The sequence below is a fragment of the Natrix helvetica genome (assembly GCF_964273705.1).
Source record: "Natrix helvetica genome assembly, chromosome: 6".
Taxonomy (NCBI): domain Eukaryota; kingdom Metazoa; phylum Chordata; class Lepidosauria; order Squamata; family Natricidae; genus Natrix; species Natrix helvetica.
The window spans coordinates 31,167,904-31,190,772 of NC_138553.1; the positions used below are offsets into that span (position 1 = coordinate 31,167,904).

The 22,869-nt window shown below is 35.5% G+C and overlaps 2 protein-coding genes across 4 annotated transcripts in view; one reads left to right on the forward strand and one right to left on the reverse strand.

The window, feature by feature from the left end:
- Positions 1–14,346, reverse strand: part of ENTHD1 (ENTH domain containing 1) — a 38,915-nt gene extending 24,569 nt beyond the window's left edge. The window contains exons 1-4 of one of the 2 annotated variants that reach the window (XM_081958778.1): positions 14,226–14,346; positions 11,032–11,490; positions 8,643–8,852; positions 6,126–6,235 (exon numbers count right to left, since the gene is read on the reverse strand). In XM_081958778.1, coding sequence (XP_081814904.1) covers positions 6,126–6,235; positions 8,643–8,852; positions 11,032–11,380 — 669 coding nt within the window. In that variant the 5' untranslated portion in view covers positions 11,381–11,490; positions 14,226–14,346. The remainder of the gene's footprint in view (positions 1–6,125; positions 6,236–8,642; positions 8,853–11,031; positions 11,491–14,225) is intronic. The other variant, XM_081958779.1, reaches the window with a different exon arrangement.
- Positions 14,347–20,403: 6,057 nt separating this feature from the next.
- Positions 20,404–22,869, forward strand: part of GRAP2 (GRB2 related adaptor protein 2) — a 71,459-nt gene continuing 68,993 nt past the window's right edge. For both annotated transcript variants that reach the window (XR_014175688.1, XM_081956725.1), the window contains exon 1: positions 20,404–20,641. Coding sequence is in view for 1 of the 2 variants with exons in the window: in XM_081956725.1 (XP_081812851.1) it covers positions 20,590–20,641 (52 nt within the window). In the remaining variant the exon portion in view is untranslated. The remainder of the gene's footprint in view (positions 20,642–22,869) is intronic.

The window sequence follows — 22,869 nt, forward strand, 5'->3', positions numbered from 1 at the left end:
GATCAGTATAACTGAGAGGTTAATGACATTCATTTTGTTTACGGCAGATCTGGTTGTAATTATTCATGCCTTTGCAATCTGCATATTAGACTAAATGTGTTATGCAAAATAATCCCCGAGATAGGCCTTAGACTCAAAAGGAGGAGTTAAACCAGAGAAAGGAAGCCTGAAAGAAATCATTTGCACTCTCACCAATTCTCCTTTTTTCGATTCATCACTCACTACTGACTGGCCCCACCACAACTACTACATAGTCAAGAGTTTTCCCCTCAGGACTTATTCACATAAAAAGATCAGAAACTTTTACAGGAGCCTTCTGCAACTTGTTGTCTCAAACTACCATAATCTCTGTCCAACAAATTGCAATTGCATAAGTAATTTTCTGGAGTCACACCAAATTATTGCACCAAAATGATCAATTTAGTTCAGTGATGATGCAATGAAGATGCTATAAGCTCCTTGTGCGCAAATGATCTTACAGAAACCACTACAGCAGTGGCTAATCTGAAGATTTGCCAATTCCCAAATAGTTTTTGATAGTCTTGGGTAATTTTTTAAAAAAATCTGAGCACTCAAGTGGAAAACTATTAAACTTTTACATAGTGCATTCACCTACAATAAGTAAGCCTGTATACTGGATCACCAAGAAAGATACAAGTAGCTCATACACTAGCAGCTATTGTTAAATCCTTATTTATAGAACAAGAAATGAATCCACCATCTCAAGTATTATGAGACGGTACATTATCTGAGTAAATATTGACATTAATGACAATTAAAGTGATGCTTAATTAGTCAACAACAGTGACTAGAAACCATGAGGCACTCACATAAGTGATAAATATGATTAACTATGAAAAGTGAAGGAGGAGGAAATGAGAAAATATTGCACAGGATTGAAATCAATATTATATTAATTAAAACACAATTAATTTAAATAGCTTGTCTCAACATTGGTTCTATTGGCAAATTTTGTTAATGCTAATTTCTGCAACTATAAAGATCAGCTGTTTTCAGTTTTCCACTGATGTGTTATTGTTTTTTGTTGTTAAAATTTTACATGACAACACCACTTGTATGAAATCTCCATGTAGTCTCATACAGAGTAATCTCTGTAGTTGGACTGGGGCAAATACTATTAATCTTGATACCAAGAGACATTTCACAGGAGTATAGTGGTACTGTAGAATACCTTTCCATTTTAAGCCTCTTCCCAAAGCAACAACACCATTCAACAAAAAATTGTTGAGAAGTAGAACTGAGACAGACCATTCGTCTGTCCAACTCAGCATCAATACTGATATGTGGTAATAAAGTGTTTGTTTATAGCAGCTTCTCATGGTTTCAGACAGAATGTTTGTTTCCTCCACATGGCAATTTTGTTTTGTTTTTAATCATTTAGTTTTGTCTGACTTTTGGCTACTTTATAGGCAAGTGCTTGCCATGCTATCCAGTCAAGCACAGCTTCCTTCAATTGTTATATGTTCAACTTTGCATCAGATTTTATGTTATCAAGCCAGCATCTTCTTTGCTTGCCTCTTCTTTATCCATTAACCATTCCTAACATCATTGCCTTCTCCAATAAATTTGCATGCATAACATGGCCAAAGTGAATCAGATATAGTCTCCGGTGATGTGTCTGGTTTTATACAATTTAACACCCTTCTGTTAGTTATTTTGACTGACCATGGTATACGCAGTAATTTACGCCAACATCACAGTTCAAAGGCAGCAACCCATGGCAATACCAGGGATTAAGCTTGGGGAAAAAGAATGGTTTACATAAAAATGTGAAGATTAAGGATAAGACTTGGCTACTGAAAACATGCAAAGGCCTGACTCCAATGGAAGCCCTGGAGATTGCTAAAGCACTGTCTACAGGCTAAGGACAAAAATGGAGCAGTACTGAAAAACATATGGAAGAAAGAGATGACATACAACCATCAGTGCAAAGTGGCTGCAGGACCTGAGAGCAGACCACACCAATCTACCAGAACGGGAATCAGTCACAATCACAGTAGCAGACATCCAACAGAGGGTCAAGAACATGAAGAGCTGGACAGCACCTGGCACAGACATGATCCACACCTATTGGAAGATACCGATGTGAAGAAACAAAAACTCCTCATAATGCATGGAGGTTACCATCCCAAGTCCAACACATAGAAACTATACACCAGCTGAAAAGAGGAAGGATGGAATCAGATGAGTGTCAAAGCCACTGTCCTGGACAAAACCCAGAGCATTCCAGAGTATATCAGTAATATGTCACCAAAAGATGAACTGCTGAGAAAATATCTGAGACACTAGCAGACATGGAAGGAAGATCAAACAGGGAAAGTGTCATGGCAAGATAAGACGTGATATAAGACGTGATATAACATTGACAGATAGCTGAGGTAGCAGACATTGGAAAATTCTACCATTGGGTGAAAAGAGATGGACTAAAAGCCAGCACTGAGACACTGATCATAGTAGCACAACAACAGACACTAAGAACCAGATCTGTAGAAGCAAGCGTATTAGATAGGACCCAAGGTACAGACTATGCAGAGAGAGAGAGAGACCAACCATAGTGGCAGGGTGTCAGATGCAGGTAGGAATAGCATACATTCAATGGCACAACAACTAGCTGGAATTATATGTATAGCATGAACTGCATAGTGTAAGAGTTAGTGCAGATGGGAGATTCCACAGAAGATTGTGAAAAACATGGCTAAGTTCCTATGGGACTTCCAAATCCACACAGAAGGCCGGACATCATGATAGTGATCGTAACAGCAACACCAGGAAGAAGAAATATGAGAAGCTGGAGAAATACTGGGATCTGAAGGAGAAACTTGAGAGGATATGGAAAATAAAGCCAAAGTTATCCCAGTGGTAGTATGTGGTATGCAGTAAAGAGATAGATGCAGGATATAAATTTCCACTATGTGCTGATCTATTCCATTTAATAAATCAGTCAGAAATATGCACTCCTTATTTCATTTCACTAATTCATAGGCTTAGTGCTCCATCTGATAATTCTATAAATTGGAGCAAATCCACTGGGTCTAAAGTACAGTGGACCATATTTCAGGCAATATTCTGATTCTTTTATTTACTTCAATCTAACAATTCCTAGGAAGCTGCTCAAAGGATAAATCCAATATTTTTACAAAAATGAATGTTGACAGATGCTCCAGCATTTCTTTGAGCATTTAATGATGAAAGTGAATTTAATTCATAAACTGAATTGTATTTTTTTTACCTTTTTTATTTGCAGGATTTCTAATAGTGGTATCCCTCCAGATTCTCACTGTTTAAACTACAGTTAGCTGTTGGGAAAAGTTAAGATTATGCCACACTTTCAGTTTTATCACTGGACTCTTCATGCCAGAGAAGCCATTTAGAAATTGGAATGTTAATTCATATTGTCTGGACTTATCCTGCAACTATCACAGTGGATACGTAGTATATAAATACTATGGTAAGGAAATCCATAGGATAGTTATTATGGCTTTAATTGATCATAGTTAATTGAAGATGTATAAATTATGCTTAGCTATGTCTCCAACATTTGGAATCTATTACGACATCAGGAACTGAGGATTTTCCATTCATTGGGGATGACTAAAATAATTATTATACAACATGGGAAGAACGTAGTAACATTCGAATGGCTGCAGAACAAAATAGAATAGAAACTTTATTGATTTAATCATCTGACCATATCAAAAGTATAAAACTGATAAGTTTTATAAGTATACAAGTAAATATAAAGAAAACAGTGCATATTGATAATAAGTTGTCACCCTTACAGTTAACCCCAATTTGATCTATATAGTCTGCCCTCTTCAAAATGGCCTTTGATATAGAGAGTGCCGTCTTATTAGTGATATGCAGGTTCATTACCCGCAAAAAGTATGACAAATTCTTCTGTGTGTCCCAATTTTTATTTTATTTTTGGTTTTAAATAAGAAAGGTAAACAGACCTTTTGCAAAATACAATCTGCAATTAAGGAGGCTACGTGCAATGTGTTCAACCGCTGGTGTACCACAATTATGCAATCTTTTTTCAGATGGAACTCCATGAAACCTCCTATATCTCACCATAGAATCTAGCTGTTCAAAACAAGCTCTAGAAAAAGCTCTTCTAAAGAGTTGAGCCATGTAAGTTGTTAAATACTTGTTCTAACCAAGGAGCCTATTTGTGTTCAACAGGCCATTTCTTCTTAAGCAGACACATTAATGATCCTTTGTTGTTTGAAGCATCTGTTTGCCTTCAGATCTGACTAAATTGGATGAAAAAATCCAATTTACTTATTTGTAAATAAATGTATGAATAAAAAGTAAATTTATTTGTAAAAAAATTATTCGTACCCACTTCCTGTGTTCATGTCCATGTTTATACTTATACCTGTTATATCTTATACATGCTTGACAAAATAAATAAATAAATAAATAAATACATACATACATAAATACATAAATACATAAAATCCATATTATGACATTTGAAAGTTGGGCAGCCCGAGCATGAGGAGCATGTTATACAACTGCTATATAGGACAAAGCCTGGGTAATCTAGCTGGACCCATAAATAAGATCTTCATCCAATTAACTTCTTTAATAACTAGATGGCTTGGTATATGGAATATAATCTACTTTGCCCTTACTGCTGGAGTTGGTATAGACTTATTCATACATCCCCAAGATGCATTTCAACACAGTATCTGTTCCAATAAAAGGGCATTTGTATATTTCTACAATTCTGCATGATATATATAATCACTATTTTGGTGTTATTTCCCCTTTGATTGGAATTAGAGAACCTGGGAAGCAATGATTGTCTTATGGTGTTGACATAGGCTGGAGCCCTTTAAAAATTTCTCTTAAAATATGGGAGCCAGGAATCTGCTTCTGCAGAAACAATTTCTAAGTATAGATAGATGTTAACATGATCATTATGTTCCTTGTGCAGGCTGCGATATACCTAGTCCACTTCTTCCCAAAACAACTACCTTGGCCTTGATCTTATTGATGTTCAGGTAGTTGAGTGCACAGTATGAACTAAATCTGTACAGCAGTCACCCCTACCTGGGTCTATGACATCAATTCTGCAGAATTGCATTGCATCATTCAGCAAAAGCAGAATGTTTTTTACATGTTTATTTTTCTGTCTGTCTATCTGTCTGTCTATCTATCTCTCTATCTATCTAGGACTTTTACATATCATTAATTAAACAAAATGAGAGCTAGTATACATCCTTATCTGACTCCCAGTTGCTTTTGTAGATTTCTGATATAATTGATATCTCAATAGAGGACTTTTTCCAACAAAAGGCCAAAGAACATTTAAGCAATTTGATCAATTTCCTTGGCTTGCTCAACCTCTTTGTTTTGTTTGTTTTGATAAATGTTGTGCCATATTATTTTATTAATTCTATTTATGTAGGTAATCTTCTTTATTTAATTAGTCTGAAATACAAACTTTTTAAAAAATATATGACTTAATCTGGGATGCAGGCACTTGTTCATTCAACGGGAGACAGTAAGTTATTGTTGGATGATTTGTTCAGAACAATTGTTTCAGCATTTATAGAAAGATCCAACATTTGATTTTGAACAATGATTACTAGATATCTCTAAACAGCTATTAACAAGGCATAAGAGTAATCACAGATTACATTTTTTATTTTTAAGATCCGCTACTTGGATACCGAGAGACCATCTACTGCTCATGTAACTGCTGCTAGCAAATTAGCTTTCATGAAATTTTATTCAATCATTCTTGAGTTAGCAGAACATTGTATTGGCATGAAATCTGCTGATTCCATTGTTGGTCCTTTCTCCACTTCCCAGCCATTATCTGCCCTTAGATAATATAAGAATAAAGAGGAAAATAGTATTTTAATATTAATAGAGGTAAGGACAATTTCAGTCTGCCTTTGTCATGGACCAGGGAGAAGATGAAGAAAAGAAACATGTTGCCAGAATGTCCACAGTTATCATTTTTTAAAAAGATATCTGGTTTAAAGAGTATTTACTTCAAGCAGATACCCATACAAATTCCTGGGCACAAGAATTATGAAAATTTCAAGGATTCTTTATCATATTGAAGAACCCAATTATACTATTATTACCTCTGACGACTTCTTTGCAATGATATTCAGTACTGTTGCTTCTTGGGCTATTTCTGCTTTGCCTGTCTGCTGGTTTTGCTCTGCTGCAGGTAATGCCTTAGGCAGCAAACCTGCCAAAGAAATAAATATATTGTAAGTGTGTGTCAGAGAGAGTGAGTAAAAAGGAAAAACCTCTCCAAAGTTAGTTAGATCTCCCCAAAAAACAGGAGCTGCTATTGTAGTATTTCCAACAGTGGATAAGCTAATTCACATGCCAAGACAGAATTAAAATTTCCATAGAACTCTGCTGAACTTTACCATTAACTCTGCTTATGATCTCTTTTCTCCCCCACCAAGTAGAAGAAATTAATATAAATATAAATATAACAAAGTTATAGTTTTTGGTGTGAAAGATATATGAAAAAAATCAGAAAATTAAGTCCAGTATCATCCCTGCCACTAAATTTCCCTTTTTAATATAATTTTTATTGAAAGTTTTGACAACAATAATAATAACTAATACAAAAATAGAACAAAAAAATGAAAAGGGGAGGAGAGAAAAAGCTAAAATGTAGAAAATGAAAAGTAGAAGAAAAATAGAAAGAAGACATATATAAAGAAATATATAAAATGTGACTTCCGATCTTAACAGCAGTTATACGTACAATTACATTTTAATCTCTCTCTCATTATACCATGATTCTCTTTTTTTCTATATTATATTCTGTCAAATCTTCAGAACCATAAATCATTTTTTCTCTTATATAAAAAGTCCATGGGGACTTTTCAATCATCAATAATATAAACATTGTCCTTTCTTTAATCAAATAGGTCAATTTAGCTATTTCAGCAAATTCTATCATCTTCCCAACCATTCCTCCATTGTATATTGTCAAATATTTCCATCTTCCTGCATACAAATAATCTTGCTGCAGTTATCCTACATAAAAGCTCTTTTACATGGCTCTTTTCTAATTCTTTATCTATCTTTTCCAGCAGGATAAAATTCTGGTTTCAATTGAATGTTAACCTTTAAAATCTTCTGAATCACTTTATATATTTGAGTCCAAAATTTTCTAGCACTTTACACATGTACCAAGCATGATAAAATGACCCTAGTTCTTGTTTACATTTCCAACATAAATTTGAAAGACTTTTATAAATTCTGAATAATTTTTCTGGTGACATATACCAACAGTACATTATTTTCTAAACATTCGGCTTAAGATTAGAATGTAATGTAAATTATAATGATATGTCATTAAATTTCCCACACACTATTTAAACAAAATAATACTACTGAAGCATGGCACATAAATATTTTACATCAAAGTTACTGAAACGGACTTCAGAGAACTTCTGAAAGAACCTTAAGGTTTGTAATCAAGAATGGATGGAAATATGTAGCAATAAATAGACTAAAGTAATTGTCTCCTTTCAATACTAGTTGCTATTTTCAACACTAAGCTGGCAGGAATAGTCAACACCCCAGAAGATAAGCTCTATCCAACAAATGGCTCTATCCAACAAAATGAAATTTAATATGGATAAAAGCAAGGTTTTACACCTTGGCAGGAAAACTAAAGGTACAAGTATATATTAGGTGAAACCTGGCTCAAAAACAGTAACTGGTGGAGTCCTAGTGAACAATCACTTAAATATGAACTAGTAGTGTGTAGCAGCAGCCAAAAAACAGAGGCCTAGAATCAAAATCACGTGAAGTATTAGTATCGCTTTAAAAAGCTTTAGTAAGGTCACACGTGGAATATTGCATCCAGTTTTGGTCACCACATTACAAAATAGATGTTGAGACTTTGGAAAAAGTGCAAAGAAGAGCAACTAAGATTATTAAAGGCCCAGAAACTAAAACATATGAAGACTGGTAGCACGAGTTGGGTTTGGCTAGTCTAGAGAAAAGAAGGACTAGTGGGGACATGTTAGCAGTATTTCCTAACTTACCAGCAATTTATGCAAACCTATATATTTCTTATTAGAAGAATCAGTATCTTATATACTCATGCCAATTGATCAAAAAATCTATAATTCAGATTTAAGTGTTCATCTCCTACACCTGGCCAGTTCGTTCATTTGTTCAGGTTTCATTCACCTTAGTAATTTTCCAGACTGTACATTGGTTATAATTCCCCTAAAGCCATACCCATTTTACACAAGATCAATATAAGGAAAAACATTGAAAAGATAGATGCCAAAGCTTTATTATTGCTCTAAGGAAGAGCAGATACACTTGAAAGTATTTTTCCATTAGATACCAACTATTAAATCATTTTAGCCATTTTATTCATCACAAAAGAGAATACAAATGTAAGGAGAGTGTTTCTGGATGAGACCAAAGGTCCATCTTAACATCCTGCTTTTTAAGCCAAATAGAGGACTTTCAATTTAATGTGAAAACCTAGAATGCTTTTATATAGTTGTTTGGATGACTTAGCTAAGAGACACCTGGTTATGATCAAACTGAAGTTGCTGAAACTTTCAAATGCAAAAACATGGAGAGCAAGGTAAATATTTACTGCTTACGTTGGACATTTTCTGATGGAGGGAGTTCTGAAATGGGATCTGAGCCAAGCGTAGCTGGTACATAAGCTTTGTTAGAAGGCTTCTGGGAGAAAAGCATTGCATGTGAAATGCGCCGTCTAGTCCGGCGCGCAATTTCACGTTCATTATGCATCAGTTGTTCATCTTTTAAAATAGCAAGAACTTGCTTAGCCTTCTCCCTTACATGGAAACCTGTTGAAAAGTAAATATTGATAAATTTGTAAAGCTTACTAATGTCTTCTGTGATTACTATATTTGTTAGGACTTTATGGATTTGGAAAGTGCTGAAATATAAAGATCTTTATGCCTAGGGCAATTATCTTGTTTTTCAAATCATAATCACATCATATACCTGCCTCTAATAAAACAAAACTGGGTTTGTTTTTTTTCTAATAAGCATTTGTTAAACTAGCCCAAGGATTATGAGATTCCTTAGCTGAAGTAGTGTTATGAGAAACTGCCATTTTCAGAAATAGGGAATGTCATGCAAATAGAGCTTGAAATGTTATTCTCTGGTATTGTAAGTAATATGCTACTGTCTCAAAGGTGTTCTTTCAAAAGGCAACTGGACTTTCTTAATTTTATTTTTCCTTGAAGACATTTGAAGATGTTTGAAGAAGCTGAATTGGTTCTGGCAAGATGATGGGGAAGGGGGGAGGAATGATTCATTCTGACAGGATTGGGAGGTGGAAGGAACATATTTCTTTGCAATCAACTGATCATCGGCACACTCTCTGAGACCACTTGGAGGTTTATCTGTACCCACAAGGTCACCTCAATAAGAGTGCAAATAGGTGTGGAATCTTCTTGGAACTGCCAAAAAGATTGTTTTGTAGACAGGAGATAGGTAGTGTCTTATCTCTCCTATCTATTACACGGTATCCAAAACATTATACATGATATTACATGGTATCATAAACACTGTGAAATGCACATGCATGAATTAGTGGATATTCTTCTACTATAGTTTGTAACCCAACCAAAGCAGAATATCATAGACTTGCATAATTAAAATGTGGTGATAAGAAATGAAGCTTTTTTTATTGACATAGTTATTAAGTAAGTATCCTGACATAATTATTTATAGATCAGGTCTAACAATCAGAAACTAAAGAGCTATTGCATTTTGCAAGGCAATGCAATAATTTATTTAAAAGGCACTATGTCATTTATGTCAACCGGAAACAAAACAATAATACAGTGCACGGCTTTAGTGTTATAAATAAACAAAGGAGTTGTTCTTTTGTTTTATAATATGGATTTTTTTTCTCTTGTAAGCCACATAAATAAAAATAATTGACATACCTAAATCATTAAAATTAATTACTAAAAACTAAAATTAAGAATATCATGTTTGCTATATGATAGAGAGATCTGACTGGTTTTGCTGTTAATTAAAAATTAATAGATTCTTTCTTTTAAGTTTATATGCTGCCTAATTAGTCTGTATGGCTTGTTGCCTGCCAAAAACAACCTTATAAATCCAATCAATGTCATATATGCAGTTTGTAAGGTGATGATGACAACAGCAAAAAAACTAAACCAGTTTTCACTATCTATAATCTCTTGAATTATGTATGAGATTTGGGGGTGCAAGTAGTGAGGAGAAAGATATAATATTGCACACAAAGACAGATCAGTGGGAAAAGAGAAGGATCATAGCAGGACAATTACACTTTTACACAAATTTGAAAAGCCTAGCCATGGTTTCACTTCTCCAAAGAACTTTTGCTTTTGCATTAAAAATATTTCAGCCTTAACTTCATTATTAATGCTTTCAGTGAACTGTCTTGTCTTACTAACTAGTACCAAATGATTTGACCTTCCTGCTATCCTGCTGTATATTCTCGACCATTTTCTCCAACACTATAATTCAAAGACATACTTTTTTTCCTCATTTAACCTTTCGGACTGTCTGGGCGTGAGCAGAGCCTTAACAGTACATACTTTTGTTAGCAGTATATCTACACTTTTAATATTTTGCCTAGATTTATCTTCGATTTTATCCCCTAACAGAAATCTTTGTTTTATATTGTAGTCAACATCTGTGTTGAGTTTTAAGTCCAGAAATATAAAATGTGTAATTCCTTCCACTACTTTACTAGTTGGTACTTAGCTGACACTAGCTGTTGACCTAATCTTAAGTGTTTGTTCTCACTATTAGGCATCGGACTTATGTTTACATTCTTATCTTTTACCTTCAAGGAATACCACTAGATGGTAACAAAAAGATAGAGAAAACACTATCTTTTTTCTGCCATCTAGTGGTTCGCCAGGAGTTTGCAGTTCACATCTGGCATCCCTACCCAATGCTAACGACAAACGCATCCATTTAATTTTAATGGATATATCCAAGTACTTTTAACCTTACCTTGATCTTTTCCCGCTTCATCTAGATGATGAAAATCTTTTAATATCTGAATGTTAAAGAAACCCTCTTGACAATGTTGTATGACTTTCTTTGATCCATTCTTGATGAGATAGTCCAAGAGTGTAAGAGATTTGTACACGTGCCTCCAGTTCTTCCCATGGTCATTCATCCTATGCCAGATCATGTTCATAATCTCAGAAAGGGAAATTGTGTTGTATGTCAGATCACTTATCTCTAACATTAGAGAACTAGAGGGCCCCCAAGGGTCATTAGAAGTTGCTTCTCTGACTTTTACCTCAGCTTCAGAATAATTTTTCACAAGGTTTTTTACATGCCTTCTGAGTGCCATGAATGTAGCAAATTGTTGTTTGTGTTATTAAACAGATGGGAAACATTAAAGGATTTTTGCTATGATTGCTTTCGCTCTTTCCATTTTCCACTGCAGTAACCACTAGAATTCTGTAGGTAAAATAGCAAAATTGATATCACCAATCAGAATCATACCATACAACAGGAGTCCCCAACCCAGAGGTACTAGTCTGAGGCCCGTTGGGAATCGGGCTACACGAGCAGCAGGTGAGCATGTGAAGCATATGGGAACTAGGTTGCGCAGTGCGCATACAAAACCACTCCCTCCCACCCACACAAACACCGCCAGCCCTGCTGGTGCTGGTCCCTAGAACCAGAAAAGTTGGGCGCTGCTGCCATACAAAATGTTCCAAGAGATTTAATATGAAACACTTATCTTTTTTTCCAACTATTAATCAGAAGTCGAATACAAAAGCTATAATTAAGCTTGTTCAACTGATGGAAAATAAAAACTGAATGAGGGCATGATACTGGTTTTTATTCTAACTGTGTTTTAAGTATTAAGTCCCCAGGTTACATATGAGTTAAAAAATAGAATGTAAAATTATGTTTAATCTGAAATTCCTGATATGAATCAACACTACACATTTGGCGCATTTCATAATCCTACAGGTAAAAGGTTATGGGAATGCGCTGAAATGGTGCAAGATACTTCTTCCTCTCTTATTCACAAGTCCCTTTTATGCCCAAATCAGGTAAAATATGGATTACCATTAACCAGTAGTTGTCGTAGAAGGAACAAACCTATGGCATATTCTCAATGGTTTAGTAGATCAGAAATTATGTCTCTGAGTGTATACACACAGGCGCAGACACAAAAGAGTATCTAAAATTCTACTGGCTGCTGGGTGACTTATTCATATGCACATTTACTGGTTAAAAACCAGTATTTAATGCCCCAGTAAATAATTACAATTTTAAAAATGCAGTTAGGAAAAAAATATTGGAATATGAATCGAGGAGTTATAATTCTCAAGCAGAGCAATTGAGAAATGCTGAATAATTTTGTGCCTCTGCAGAAATATTAAATATTCTGAGGGGCTCCAAAATAAAGAAGAAAAAGAAAGAAGAAAAAGTAGAGCCCATTTGCCTGGTGGCCTCTGCAAGAGTATGAAAATATTTAATCTACACTGATTAGCTTAATAATTGGAATCACAGCTAGTGCCAGCAAACCAGGAGAGCCTTGTTGTGCTACAATGATGCCTTCAAGGACATTGCAGCCTTTAAACAGCTTAAATTATTGTAAATTATCTGGTCACATCTTTATGAAAATTCCTTCTCTTCATTAATTAGCATCAAGGTGTGTAAGTCTCTAAAGAGTTCCTAAATCTCTATAGAAATCTCTATAGCTATAATCATATATCAAATTGATTTCAAGCTCTGACAAGCACCAGCCTTGGTCAGAGACAAAATTTATAATCAGATTTTACATACCCAAATGTCAAATATTATAATTCGTAATAAAAGTGTTCCTTTTCTACCTCACATATCATAATAGTGTTGCCCTGACAGTTAAAGTGCTGTTTAAGAATGGTTTATGATCAAAATCCAGAGGAATTTGAAGTAAGAAATCAAAATATTCCTTTTTATAATTTGATCCTTTTTAATCAAAGAATGTATAAAGCAGTTCAAAAATATGTAAAATCAACATTGCCAAAGGTAAATCCCCAGCTCCATGAAGCAGGAGAGTTTATTGATTAGCACTAACCATTTTATCATTTGCCAATTCTTCTTTTTATCTGTACCTCACCTACAGTCTCTTTTGCTTTGATTACTCACATAGAGAAAAAATACATGATAATGTATTTCAACAAATCTATTAAAACTTCCATCAAAAAATTTGCATTTGCTTTAATGTGCATCAATTTCTTACTGCCGAGAGAGACTTACTTTGGAACTGGTTACATTACACAGCAGCAAATATTGATCAGAGCTCTTTCCACAAATTGCATATAACTATTGTGATATCATCATATATAAACAGAAACCTTTTGCTTTTTGTATGTGTGTCTGTTTTTGGTCAATCCCAACCTGCAGGGCCGGATTTAGATGAAAAGAGGCCCTAGGCTATTCCACTTATGGGGCCCTTTCACCTCCCATTTTTAAGTTTGTAGATTACATGAGAGATAATAAAATACATCATTACTGTGATATATATCAATATATTAAATGAAACATGTTGTAATTGTTACTAACCTTTATAAAAAATGTGGCATGGATAATAAATAAAAATAAAAGGCCCCTCTTGATCTTGAGGCCCTAGGCTGAAGCCTAGTTAGCTTATAGGAAAATCCGGCCCTGCCAACCTGTTTTGATTTTCAACAGAGGGCTTTATTTCCTTTTATGGAATTGATGCCAAATCTGCTACACCAATCCCTGGGTAGCATAATACTGTAGAGCTGGATTTCAATCAATTCAAAATTCAATCAATGCAATAAAATCAATTAAAAATAAAACAGCAGCATATATGATAGTTACAATCTCTAACTGTAGCTGTAGCATCTCATTAAAACATACTTGCCAGAATTTTAGAGACTTAATGGTCCACCTAAAAAAACAAAAGTGAAAAGATGTATCCAATCTTGGAGGTAAATTAGAAATTATTTGAATTTTAGGTACTCTCTGAGGCACTCTACTCAAGATATCAAAATGTCTTAAAATAAGAGATAACATCTTTTATCCCAGCCCCCCTTCCAAATCTATATACACTTTATGTATGAAGTAATAGTTTTAATACAAAACTATTGTACAGTGCTGTTATTATTTATCCATGGCATAAGATGAATATTTCTTACATCACAAAAGGAAAATATAAGGCTACATACCCAATATAATTTCAAATAGAGGTCCATAAGGGGAGATTACATCTTGTCTCCAAACTACTAATCACAATCCTATACAAAATTTTCTGTTCTATTAATCTTATCCTGTTGTACCTGAGGAAACAATTCAGCTGTGACAGTTAAGCCATTTACATCTGTGTTTTAAACTGCCGTCAATCATTTGCAGAACCCACCTACTTCACCAATCAGAATGTTTCTACCATAGCCCCACCCCTTTCCTTGTTTCAAAGAGGTTTCCACCAGGACAATTATTGTCCTTAGGCCTATCATTTATCTAAGCCATCTCTACTGGTTGCCAACTGTAGCTTTAAAAAAAAAACAGTCACTGTTTCCAAAGAACTGTTTATTTTTCCTTATGCAATAAAAGAGGCCACTTGCATCTATAACCTAGATTGTATAATTTGTTAGCCATGATTTATCTTTATTTCATATGAAATTCATGTATGATTTCTAGAATGCAAATCTAAATGAAATTTGTGGCTCACTTTGTAGAAGAATCAATAAAATGTAATTTACATATGTAACTCTTACTAACAGAAATTTAGTTGTAGTGCTGCTTTTAGATGGGAGACAGATTTGGCAAAGAATATAAAGTAGATAGAGATTTATATTTAATAATTTTGGAAATTAAACCTGTTCTGTTTATCTATCATAACAGTGATAGGTAGCCAATCTTGCACTGGACACAATTTTCTTTCTATAAAATATAAATATTCGTGTGTTGGCTGAGGACATCTGCTTTCTATTTTGCAGCACAGTATGCCACAGGCAAACCTTGGATATTGATTTAAATCAAAAAATAATGTTTTAATTAATCATGTATTTGTGTGCTATTGAGATCTTCTACTGTATGGAATTCACAGTTTTGTTTATTTGTCCATTCAAGTTTCTATGCCAAAAAATCAGAAAACTTTGAGTGGCTTACAGTCTCCTCACATACGCATTAAAGTGAAAATCATTCAAACCGTGATCAACAGCAAATATTCGCAATATATTTTTTTCTCTAAAGCAGCAAAGGCACCAACACTTTGGGAATAATTAAACATTTCATCTCTTCCTCAAACATCGTCTGGAAGAGACAAATCTTTAATAGATTTCAAAAACTTAACAGAGAAGAAGCAGTCCTTACCTCAGAGGATTTCATCACTATCAAAGACCCTTTGTATACTTTTTCTTTCTGTTTTCATCAAATGGGCTGATTCCACTTTAGCAGCACATCTCTGAGATGCCCAAGCCGCATGTTAGGTAGGGTTTTAAAAGTAATAGTCAACATCTCAAATGATACCCACAAGGTACTCAGCATCCAAAACAGCTCCTGCTGTAGAACTGTCACATGGACAAATGTCAAAGTATCTATAACTACCTGGGGTACTGCTGAATCAGCTGCAGGTTCCGACTGGTCTTCAAGGGCAATCTCATGTCAGCTGAAGAAGCTTCTTGGATGAGAAGCAAAATGTCTTCAAAGAAAAAAAAAACCAGAAAGTCTAGTTGTCTCTTGGGGTAAAAAAACACCTTTGGGAAAATCTAGGATTTAGGAGCACTAATGAGCTGTAGGAGAGCATATGGCAGATTAAATCTATCACAGTACAAAGCAGGGTTCCTCAAACATTTTGAACAGGGGGCCAATTCACAGTCCCTCACACTGCTGGGGGGCCGGAGCTGCTGGATGGGCATGGCTAGGTGGTCATGTAAATGAATGGGTGTGGCTAGGTGGTCATTTGAATGGGTGGGTGTGGCCAATTTAGCAGTCCATTTTGCCTTTGTCCTTGCTGTACTTGCTCAATCTAAGGAAACTATTTACTTAAGAAACACCCCCCACCCATCCCCCAAAAAAGGGAAAAACAGTGCAAACTTTCTTGCCACTTGCCTAACTTCATTACATTAGCAGCTTCAGGCTCCTTAAAATAGACCTTTAAAAAAAGAATAAAACAAACAGGATTTCCTTCAAAATAACTCCTGATCATATGTTTCAGATGACCACACAATATGCGTTCTATGAACACTGCACATATCTTTACTTGTAGTGCAAAAAACATGAAATAATACAATATTTAAAATGAAGAATAATTTTAACCAACGTAAATATACTACTTATTCAATGAGAAGTGTGGGCCTACTTTTTGGGGATTACAGGGCTAAAGGTCTTTAAGCCTGGAGGAGAATTCACAAACTGATTTGCTTTTTGCCACACTTGTGCATGTGTATATACACATATGAATATATACCAAAATTGTTCAGCAACCAATTTGGTGGATGTACTTTATATATGGGAAGAATCAAAGCAGTGGGTGAATTCTCTCTCAGGCATTATACTGCGGTTGCATTTGAATTAGTGTTAGCCAACTTCAGCTGATTTTGAAAAATCTAGGAGACGTGGAGACATGTCCCCCCCCCCACACCCACCCACTTTTAAAGTGCTACTTTAAAAGCAGCCCCTTCCCTACTCACCCATCAGCCCTGGATCCACCACTCCACGGGCCAGATACTTTGCATTGGCAGGCCGTAACCGGCCCACAGGCCATAGTTTGAGGATGTCTGATACAAAGTATCTAGAATGATGAAGTAGATGTTCATTAAGATGAGTTTATGCACAGTTCCTCGTCTGATGTATTTTAAGTGCTGCTGTATAAAACCTAGCAACATTATATTATACTTTATATACTTCCCTGGCAGGGGGATACCTTGATCAAGGCAAGACCTCAATTGCATCCTTTATTCAGCCCAGAGTAATGATGTATAACTGGATATCATTAGCATATTGATATCTAGAAGGCTGCAACGTCAACCTTGTGGTGAGATTGACTTGGGTAGGGATGAAGCTGTGCAGCATAGAAGCTAAAACATCACTCCCAGCTTGTCTTGTGAGATCAGCCTCTCGTCATCACTTTGCATTTGCATTTCTGTCACATTTTCTCTCTAAAATTTACCCTCCTAAGTTCCCATATGTAAATGTAAACCAATTTCCCCATTACGTAAAGACATGTTTAAACAAATTCAAAAGTGGACTGACAAAAAAGAACTTCATTATTTCCTCCTTAACCACTTTAAGTTCAATCTAACTAAATTTTCCCCACTCAGCACTATTTGGAACATCCCACACTGAACTGCCCAGGAGCTCAACATTTTCTCCCTCATCAAAGCAACTGGAACTGCCCAGTTGCTGCTGCAAAGCAATGCTTCCAATCTTTGCAGATGGCCCAGAAGAAGACTATGGTCATTTGCCAAATTCATGACTCCACCAGATGAACTTTTCCTTGAAGTCCTGTATTGGTTCTTGGTTTTTTTTATTAGCTCAATCTTCCTTTATCATTTCCTAGCCTTTGAGCACACTTAGGTTCTTGTTGAATGTCTGCTAAGGCTTACTTATGCTAGTGAAAAAATACAAGCAACTTTAACTAAGGAACAGGATATTAATCATTGCAATAACTTCGTAGTGAGTTTCATAATAGCCGTAAAAAATTTCACCATGAGAAATGGGAAGAAGCAGTATTTAGCCATGGAACTAGTCAAATCTTTTAGAGTTTCGCTAGCATAATTATTTCCCAACTTTATATTTGCTCTTGCATAAAGCAGTATGCATAGAAATGTTGCCCACTCTACCTCTCAGCTGAAATGAGCTTTTCTTCTCTCTCAGCCTCTGTTCCATTTACATAAAGCTCTATACTACAAGCTACAAGCAAGGCTAGAGCTTTTCTTCCAACTAACAGAGTTTTAAATAGAAATAGGAGGAATGGTGTGTTATAGAAGGTTGACTTTTTCCTATTACAACTTGACCTGCATTTTGTTTTGCAAACAACATACAATGCATATCAAAGCATATACTGGGGGAAAGGTAATAACAATCTATTCATTTTATAATTTCTGTTACTTAGGCAGATAGCATTGTAGGAGCTGTCATAGTGTGGAGAGGTAGGACATTAAATCCAATTTTTTGAGCTTCTTATTGCTTAGTTAGAGAGATCAGTTACCTATTCCTAGAGTTTTGAGGCCAGCGCTGAAGATGCTGAACTGGTTTATGAATTGTCAGGTAAAAGTGGAGTGAAATTCTGAGATCATGCAGTCTCAGAGCATCTTTTGAACTGCCACAGAGTCCTTGTAAAAAAAGTGGCTACATATATGAATGTAATTACTATCTCTAATTTTAATCAGGTAAATAGCAGCTTTGAGAAGAGTGGAAAGAAGGATTAGGATTACAGAAAGGCTTAATCTCTTCTCCATTTGCTGTATCCATTCACATAGTTGCTATTAGTTCCACGAAGACCCATTGCCAATCAGCAGTTGAAAAATATAAATGCATACAATAGCATTAAAGAAGCAATACAACCTCAACATGAATAAGCATTGATAAAGCCTGTTAATTATTTCATAAAGAGGATTTTTAAAATAACAACAACAACCATATCACTTGGAAGATTTCTTCCTTGCCTCTCATTTATTCCAACCTATCAAAAGTGTCCTTCTTTCTCAAGATAAAGAACAAATAATAGTCTAGGTTAGTTGCCTTCAAGTCCTGCTTATGCACTTTCTAGAAATATAACACTGCTCGGGGTTACATAGATACTTGATTTTTTTCATGACGAACTTCTTCCTTTTAAAATCACTAAGAGAACCTTAGTTCCCTAAGAGAAGGCAGACTAGAGAGCAGACAGGCATTGCTTAACATTTTCTCTTTCAGCATGTATTACCCACAAATTCTTTAACACAGTTTTCCCAAGAACAAACTGTAAACACTGGGACAAACCAAACTTCTACCTAGTCCATCAATCCTTTTCCACACTGATCAACTGTATGTCTAAAAATACACCCATCTTCTCCTGCTTGGGTATTGTTTTAGCAATTAATATTCAATTCTTAACTATTTGCAAAAAAAAAAAAAGTAAAAGGGACTTTTACTTGCAAACAGTTAATAGCTGAATAGCTGAATATTAATTGCTAAAAAGTGCTTTAATGTAATAATTATATTTCTCTTCCAACAATTAAAACAAGATCCCAAATTTGGATAGAATTGGATGGGTGGGTGGGTGGGTGTGTAAAATTTCCTCATATATATGTTGTGATTCTGTGTGATTGAAATGCCATAATAATGAAGCATTGGTAACCAATCTTTACTTATTTGCCAGATTTTGGGCAAGTATTTTTTTGTCAAGCATATATTTGACTGTCTGTTGTATAACAGACAGTCAAAAAATCAGAACTTCAACTATGCAGGCTCTTGTTTAGCTAGTCTTTGTAATATATTACATTTAATAATCTTAAATGGTACAACAGTCCATGATCATTCTAGTAAATTCATATTTACTTGTGAGTAGGAAGCAACTGTGATAGATTATTGTTTAATAGAGGTGATTTACCTGTGTTGGGGAATTGGGAGTAGAATTTCTGTTGTAATTTTGCTACAAAGCAGATATCACTTAAATCTCTCTGAAGCAAACACTTTACACCCCAGGCTCAAATTACTTTTGGAGAATCAGAGGCAGGATCAGCGGTGGGATTCACTTACCTTCCCTACCAGTTCGCAAATGTGAGCGCACGTAATGCTTACATCGGGGTGGGGGGCGGAGCTTCCCGCAGCCACCGCTACCAGTTCGCCCGAACTGGAGAGAAACAGCTGAATAACACCTCTGGACAGGATCCAATTGCCTTGACTGCTATCTGGCAATATATTGCTTCCTTTATTTTGGGAATAAGGAGGAACATCCCTACTATTTAAATAGGATAGCTGAGATTATTTTGAAATCTGTTCTATCTAAAGGTCTTAATCTTACTCATGTCAGAAGCACCGAGATGCTTTCGGATTGAAAGGATTAGCAGTTATATCACTATTGCCCAGGGGATGCTCAGCTGGGGGCGCCTTTCGTGTCCCTGGCAGAATCTGGCGCAAAGGATGAGAGCTCACCCCACCCCACAACAGCATGGAGTCTCAAATGCAGACTTGCTAACTTCCAACCCAGCGTCCTAACCATGTGAGCCACCATGCTCCTTAAGGTCTTTATTATAGTGTGCATCATTGCATCAGAGGAAATTCTAAATAGGAAACCACAGAACATAATGCAATTCTGGGCAAAAAGAAATTTCTCAATCACACAAGACTGCAAAATGACATATTGTTTGAAAAAGAAAGAAAGAAAACCACAAGTTTTAACTAAGCCTGTACTGAACACTTGAGTTCTTCCATGCCTTGTGGCTTGCATCTTAATTGTATGACAGGCGGAAGTTTAAGTTGGAGGGACATATCGGTGATAAAAGCCTCATGAATGATTCTCAAAGGTATTAGTCAGGGGCAAGAATTTTTTTCATCTGTTATGGAACACAACTCCACCATAATTTGACATCTTGAATCCTTTGTATGTGGGATCTAACAAGCAGAAACAAATTTACTTGCCAAGATTCTCCTAAAGGTATGTGATCAATATTTGTGTAACATCTTTAAAAATAGAAGCAATAGGACTTAAATGAAGTATTGCAGTATGGAGAGTCTCTGTTGTTTAGCCAGACAGCTATTCCTTCTTTCAGAGTAAGGTTCTAGAAAATATTATTTCAGGATAGAACTCCGGCTCAACTTTTTGGTGATTCTGTCATGCTTGGGTCACAATTAATTGCCACTGCTATTTCTCTTCTTCCTTTTACTACTCCTCAGCTTTTATAGAGTTTAAAGAAAAGGAGCATTTTTGATTATATAGACTGGGGAATTCCGAGAATTGAAGTCCACAAGTCTTAAAGTTGCCGAGATTGGACACTCCTGATCTAGACGTTGACTAATAAGCTAGCTCTTAATATTACTACCTCTTGTCCAAGTCTCTGAAGCTATTCGTGAGGTTTATTTGATGTTCAGAACTTTATGTCAATGCACTCCATGAGATTTACAGCCTCATTTAAGAAATACTGTTAGTACAAAATTCTTGCTGATTTTTTTTTAATTCTAGAAAGTCAAAGAAGGAAATGCTTTTGTAACATTCTGATTTATGCGTTGGTACAGTCTCATTCCCATGATTCGTTAGTCTTAGTGAATTCAAGAATATATCATACTTTCACCCTCTTCTACTTTATGCTACACATTAGCAGTGAGAACAATTAATACTGTTTCTTTCTGATCTAGAAAGATGGAAAAACCTACAACTGTCCCTGATGGGCAGGATCGCAGTTATAAAAATGAATATATTACCAAAATTTCTTTTCCTATTTCAGAATATTCCCATTAAATTAGAAAAAAGTGTCTTCAAGGATTTGAATCAATTGGTTTCGAAATTTATTTGGCAGGGAAGAAAACCAAGAATAAAACTTAAGGCTATGCAAGACACTAAGGAAAAGGGAGGATTTGGCGTACCAGATTGGGAACTCTATTATACTGCAGCCATATTAACATGGCTAAGGGAATGGATAATGCTGAGAAATAAAAGATTACTCAAATTGGAAGGCCATGACCTCCAAGCAGGCTGGCATACCTTCCTCTGGTATGAAAAAGGATCTGCACACAAATATTTTAGTAGACATTACATCAGACAATCTCTGTTACTAATATGGAACAAAAGTAAACATGACCACTATACCAAAATACCTATTTGACTATCTACGATGGAAGCATACATACACCCAAATTTAATCAACATGGAAAACATAGTCACATATAAAGAGTTATTGAAGAGGCAGGGGGAGATCAAAACCAAATCAGAATTGACATCACGCGGAGTACAAGTAGAATGGTGGTCTTATTTACAGATACAATCAAGGTATGCACGGGATAGGAAGAACGAAGGTATTGCCAAAGACTACACAATATTAGATAAACTGTTGATACAGACAGAAAACAGACTGATCAAAGTGCTGTATAGATTCTTGTTGGAATATAAACTAGAGGAGGAACATGTCAAAGAAACCATGGTCGCCTGGGCGAAAAATTTCGGTTACAATGTGGAATTGGCTAAGTGGGAAAAACTTTGGATACTTAATCAGAAACTAACATTGGCTACGGCGTACAAAGAAAAATTTTATACGATGTTCTACAGATGGCATCTCTCTCCAGCACGGCTTTCCAAAATGTTCAAAAATCTGGCCCCAAATTGTTGGAAGTGTAAAAAAACACCAGGCACTTTCTATCATATGTGGTGGACGTGCAATGAGGCAAAAAATATTGGAAAATGATTCAATCATGGTTAGAACAAATGGTGAGAGAACAAATTATGTTTAAACCAGAAACATTTCTCCTAGGCATAATACCGGAGGGGTTTAAGAAAGATACACTTTATTTAATTATACATATACTAACTGCAGCGTGCATAACCTATGCACAGTATTGGAAAAAAGAAAATACACCATCAGAACTAGATACAATCAGAAAAGTGTTGGCCTGTGCAGAAGCAGATAGGCTCACTCTTGAACTTAAAAATAAAGGGGAATCAAAATATTTTGAAGTATGGAACAGATTTTATGATTGGTATAAGACAAGATGACAAGACTGGAACAAATGTATATGTTGTGATTGGACAGAAGGACAGACAATGTATTAAGCAGATTAACTGTTAATGGTTGAAACTAGCTGTACATAATGTGAATGTATGACCACTCCGACTCCGCGGTATTGCATTGTTTTAAATGTAAAAATAACAAAAATATATATATAATGGAAAAA